The 4,721-nt window shown below is 47.4% G+C and overlaps 1 protein-coding gene across 1 annotated transcript in view; it reads right to left on the bottom strand.

The window, feature by feature from the left end:
* Nucleotides 1–273: 273 nt before the first annotated feature.
* Nucleotides 274–4,721, bottom strand: part of Znf786 (zinc finger protein 786) — an 11,492-nt gene continuing 7,044 nt past the window's right edge. The window contains exon 4 of the mRNA XM_021164617.1: nucleotides 274–2,714. Within this exon, the coding sequence (XP_021020276.1) occupies nucleotides 679–2,714 (2,036 nt within the window). The 3' untranslated portion in view covers nucleotides 274–678. The remainder of the gene's footprint in view (nucleotides 2,715–4,721) is intronic.

Below are 4,721 nucleotides of genomic sequence, written 5' to 3' on the forward strand. Positions count from 1 at the left end.
TTATTCTTAAGAACCTTACTTCTGCTTCAAATAGCATTGCCACACCAGAGCTCTGAAATCTCTATCCACTGACTCAGCCCCTGATCTGGAGCCAGACCTCTCAACCTTGGTTTTTTGTTTCCTCAACTCATATTATCAGCATTTTCTTAAGACCATGCTACACATTAATCATCAAGAGTCCCGAGGAGAAATTTCAACAGTCACCTGAAATTCTGAGAATTTATCTTATGTGTTTCAAAATAAATGAAACAAAAGCAAACCCAAACACGTATCGCCACAGAAATAAAATTCACTGTATTTAACCGAATTATAATCTGGAAAGAACAAAAGAGTAGAGCTGATATTAACTAGACCCCCTCCCTCTGCCTTTTGTAGCTTTGACAAGCGCTCTGGAGGAATTTCCTTCTGGTTTAAGCTGGGACTTTTGAACTAACTGGTTTTGGGTGAAATGCACTCAAAGTGGTGGGAAGAACAAAAACCTCTTTTTACCAGGGGAGAGGATATAATTGGCGGTATTCCAAAAGAGAAAATTCTTCATAGTTCCTCATTTTGAATTTATAATTTTGGATAAGTAGAGCCCCTCTGTTCTTAAAACCTGCTTCCCAGTAGGCTCAGCCACCGTTCTTCAGGCTGCCCTGGCAATTAAGCTTTGCTCCCAGAGCTGCCGTCCCACCCACCTCAACTCCAGTCAGCCTCTATCATTGCAAACAGTTGGCTAAGCCTTTTCTTAATGTCAGGCTCACGTGGCACCTGGCAGGACTTTGTGTGTACTCGGATGTGCTCAGCCAGTTTGGACTTATAAATGAAGCCCTTCCCACAGTCGCCGCAGGCAAAGGGCCGCTCAGGCCTGTGGATGCGCTGGTGCCTGAGCAGGTGACCCCTTTCCCGGAAGTTTTTATCACATTCAGGGCAGTGGAAAGGTCTCTCGCCTGTGTGCAGGCCCTGGTGGCTGAGGAGCTGAGCTTTCAATCGGAAGCTCTTGTCGCACTTGGGACACTGAAAAGGCTTCTCTCCTGTATGTGTCCTCATGTGTTCCACGAGTTTAGACTGCTTGGCAAAGCCCTTTCCACACTGGCAGGAGAACGGCATCTGCCCGCCATGCAGCAGCTGGTGCGCCTTCATGTCAGCCTTCACACGGTAGCTCTTGCCACACTCCGGGCACTGGAAGGGTCTCTCTCCTGTGTGTAGGCGCTGATGGCTAAGCAGCTGCCCCTTTAAGCGAAAGCGCCTGTCACACTCCGGACACTGGAAGGGCCTCTCTCCACTGTGGACGCGGAAGTGCTCTGTGAGCTTAGACTGTCTTATAAAGCCCTTGCCACATTCCCCGCAGGAGAATGGCCTCTCCTTGCTGTGGATGCGCTGGTGGGCCTTCAGGATGCCCTTCAGGCGGAAGCTCTTGTGGCACTCGGGACACTGAAAGGGCCTCTCTCCACTGTGCACTCTCAGATGCTCACGGAGCTTGCACTGATGAGTGAAGGCTCGGCCACACTCACTGCAGGAGAATGGCCTTTCTCCACCATGTTGTAGTTGGTGGGCCCTCAACCTGCTCTTCAGATGGAAGCGCAACTCACACATTGTGCATTGGAAGGGTTTTTCCTCTAAGTGAAGCCGCTGGTGCCTCAGCAGCTGTCCCTTTTGGCTGAAGTTCCTTCCACATTGGGCACACCAGAAAGATTTCTCCCCGCTGAGGATTCGGGTGTGTTCTGTGAGTCCGCAACGCTTGGTGAATCCTTGACCACACTTTCTACACAAGACTGGTCTTTCTCCACTATGCCCATGTTGATGGACATTCTGTAGGCCTCTCAGGCAGAGGCGCTTGCTGCTTTCTGGACACTGAAAGGCTTTTTCTCCTGTGTGTGCCCTGCAGAGACCTGCCTGCTTAGATGGTGAGAGGAAGCAATTGCCACACTCTGTGTGTGAGTGGGGTCTGTCCTCACGTAGGATGCAGCCACACTGCAGGCCCTTCAGCTTGCTACCCATGTGGCAGCAGTCCTCACAGTCCAGACTGGGACCTAGCTTCTGTCTTGAGGGCACATTGGTGTCTTCTCTCCAGAAGGCTGGCTTCTCTTGAATCTGCTGGCACAGGTTAACACTGCTATCTGTCAGGAAGCTCGAGTCACATGTTGGGTGCTGGGAAGAACTGTCCTTGAGGTGGTGGCTGAAAAGGGTATGTTCACGATGGAAGCACATTTTGCACTTAGGGCACTGGGGTGGTCTCTTCCTTGTGTGGATATCTAGATGTCTCACCAAGTACTGCTTCAGGCGGAAGCTCTTCCCACATCCGGGACATGAGATGCTCCGAGGCTGTTTAGCATCAGCCTGTCTGCTGAATTTCTTCCAGACCCTATATGACCGGCTCTTTGAGTGGCCCTTCTGTTGCTTCACTAAGTGATTCTTCTCCCAAGAGTTTTCCCTACAGACTGGACAAGAGTTCTGGGTACTCTGCCAAGAGGAAACTCTCTGCAAGCCAGGGAGAGCCAGAGTTCTGTGACTTGAGAGTACTTTTCTTTGGGCAGCCTCACTGGAGCTAGGCACCACTGAAACAACAGCCTCACCACATCGTGTTTGTGGGTTTACAAGACTGATGCCTTGATCACGTCTGAGGGAAACATCTTCCCTTTCTCCTACAACAAGTCCAAAGGAATGCCGACTCTCCAGAGGATTTAACTGGGAGTGGCATGTGACTTCTCCTGACTTCACAGCTCGCTGGCTACCTGAAAGTGAAAACAAAAATTCAGTACATCTTTTATCTATGGCATGTCTGCAAATCATCAGAATTAAGTGATTCTTAAACCCGCGAGCCTGTGGTGGTCAGAGCATCCTGCTTCCAATAACTACAAAACCACAATGTGTGCTTCTACTTTCTGACCAAGATGAGTTCGGTAACCATTTGCTCTAACTAAACTGAGCAGGTCTATCTTATAATGAAAGTGAAAAGATGAAAATGTCAATCTCAAAGGCCGGGTCTAAGGGCGGGAAACGGACTTGGCAGTATGAGTCCCACTTGCCCATCATGGAAACCTTGCTATGCTAATTGCATCTGGTTTAGAGCTCTTTATCCTATAAAAACAGGAAAACGGAATAGAAGAGACAAATAGGTGGTGTAAGACTACTCTTGTAGAGGATCCGGGTCCTGTTTTTAGCACCCACATGATGGCTCTAATTCCAGGGGATTCAATTCCATCTCTGGTCTTTATGGGCACTGAATGCACACAGAACATAAATTCACCCAGGCATACGCACAATACACATAAATACTAAAATAAATTATTAGTGTTTTGGTTTGGCGGTTTTTTTGTTTTGGTTTGTTTTTGACAGGGTTTCTCTATGTAGCCCAGGCTGGCTTTGAACTTGCTATGTAGCCCCAACTAGATTCAAATTCGAGAGATCTGCCTGTCTCTGCTTCCCAAGGGCTAGAATTAAAAGCATTCACTACCTTGCTTGGCCTAACAAAATAAATTAAAAATAAAATAAAAACAGGAAAACAAAAATGCATAAGGAGGGTTGTGATTAAATTAATGTGGTTCTGGCTGTATTTTATCCTTCATAACTGCTAAACAGAATTACAACTGCGGGAATATCAAACGTTTCATTTTATAAAAAACATTCCTCTTGGAGTCACAATGTGACGGTAGCAGAAATACCCTAACAGAACCCTAACAAATACCATAATCTATAAATATAACAAATTCTAAGGAAGAATCACCCTGAATGTGGATGGCATGATTGTACGGGCTGGGGTCCCAGACTGAATAAAAATGAAAGTGGGGTGGGGGAGGGGAGCACGGAGCACAAGCACTCATCGGTTTCTGGTTCCTGACCGACTGTAAGTACAGTGTGATTAGCCACCCAACATTCCTGCCCTCACGATCTTCCCCACAGGATGGACTGTATCTCTGCAAACAATGATTCAAAATGAACCCTCCATTTCTTAATTGCTTCTTGTCACAGATTTGGTCGCAGTGAGAAAAGTAACTGGAGCAGAGGATTGGGATCACGGCTGGAGTCAACCTGCCCACGTGGTTCTTACACCATTCAATCTGGCTGGTGGAAGGAATGTGTTAAGAGTATGGCATCTCAGTCAAGTGAAGCCACAGAATGACACAGAATGACCAGAGCGTAGCAGGCCATTCTGCTGGGGATGCCAACAGGAATGCAGTCAGCACACGGAGGCTGTTGTAAATGTGATCTTGAGGAGCCAGGCTACATCTTAAGTTGGCAACAGAGCTTGGCAGTGTTATTCATGTGGTACTGGTTTTATAAGCATGAATGATACAAGAGTAAAGGGATCATGAAGGCTTGCACCACAGTACTAGAAAGAAATTGAGGCCAGGCAACGTGTGGCATGGCCAGATTTCCTGCAAAGAGTCTCTCAGAGGTCGTGGTGTGAAGCTAGGAAGGAAAAGCCTAGGTTGTATTGCAGTCCCAGGAGTGTCAGAGATGCCAGGACTCAGGAAGATTGCAGGAACAAACTGGAGCTGGTCCAAGAAAAGAGTTCATATGTAGTATTGGGACAGAAATAGAGAAATGGAGCTGCCCGAGGCCAATGGAGCCCAGACGATTACAGCATAACCCTAGTGACAGACATGGAGCTGAAGAAGTATTAAAAAAGTATAGCAAAGTAAAAACAAAATTCGAGGCTTTTGGGCCCAGGCTTGGGAGTGTAGCCTTTGTGGCTTAGTGCTCCAGGTACTGGTCATAAAACAGATAGCGACATTCCT

The sequence above is a fragment of the Mus caroli genome, chromosome 6 (genome assembly GCF_900094665.2).
Source record: "Mus caroli chromosome 6, CAROLI_EIJ_v1.1, whole genome shotgun sequence".
NCBI classification, from domain to species: Eukaryota; Metazoa; Chordata; class Mammalia; order Rodentia; family Muridae; genus Mus; species Mus caroli.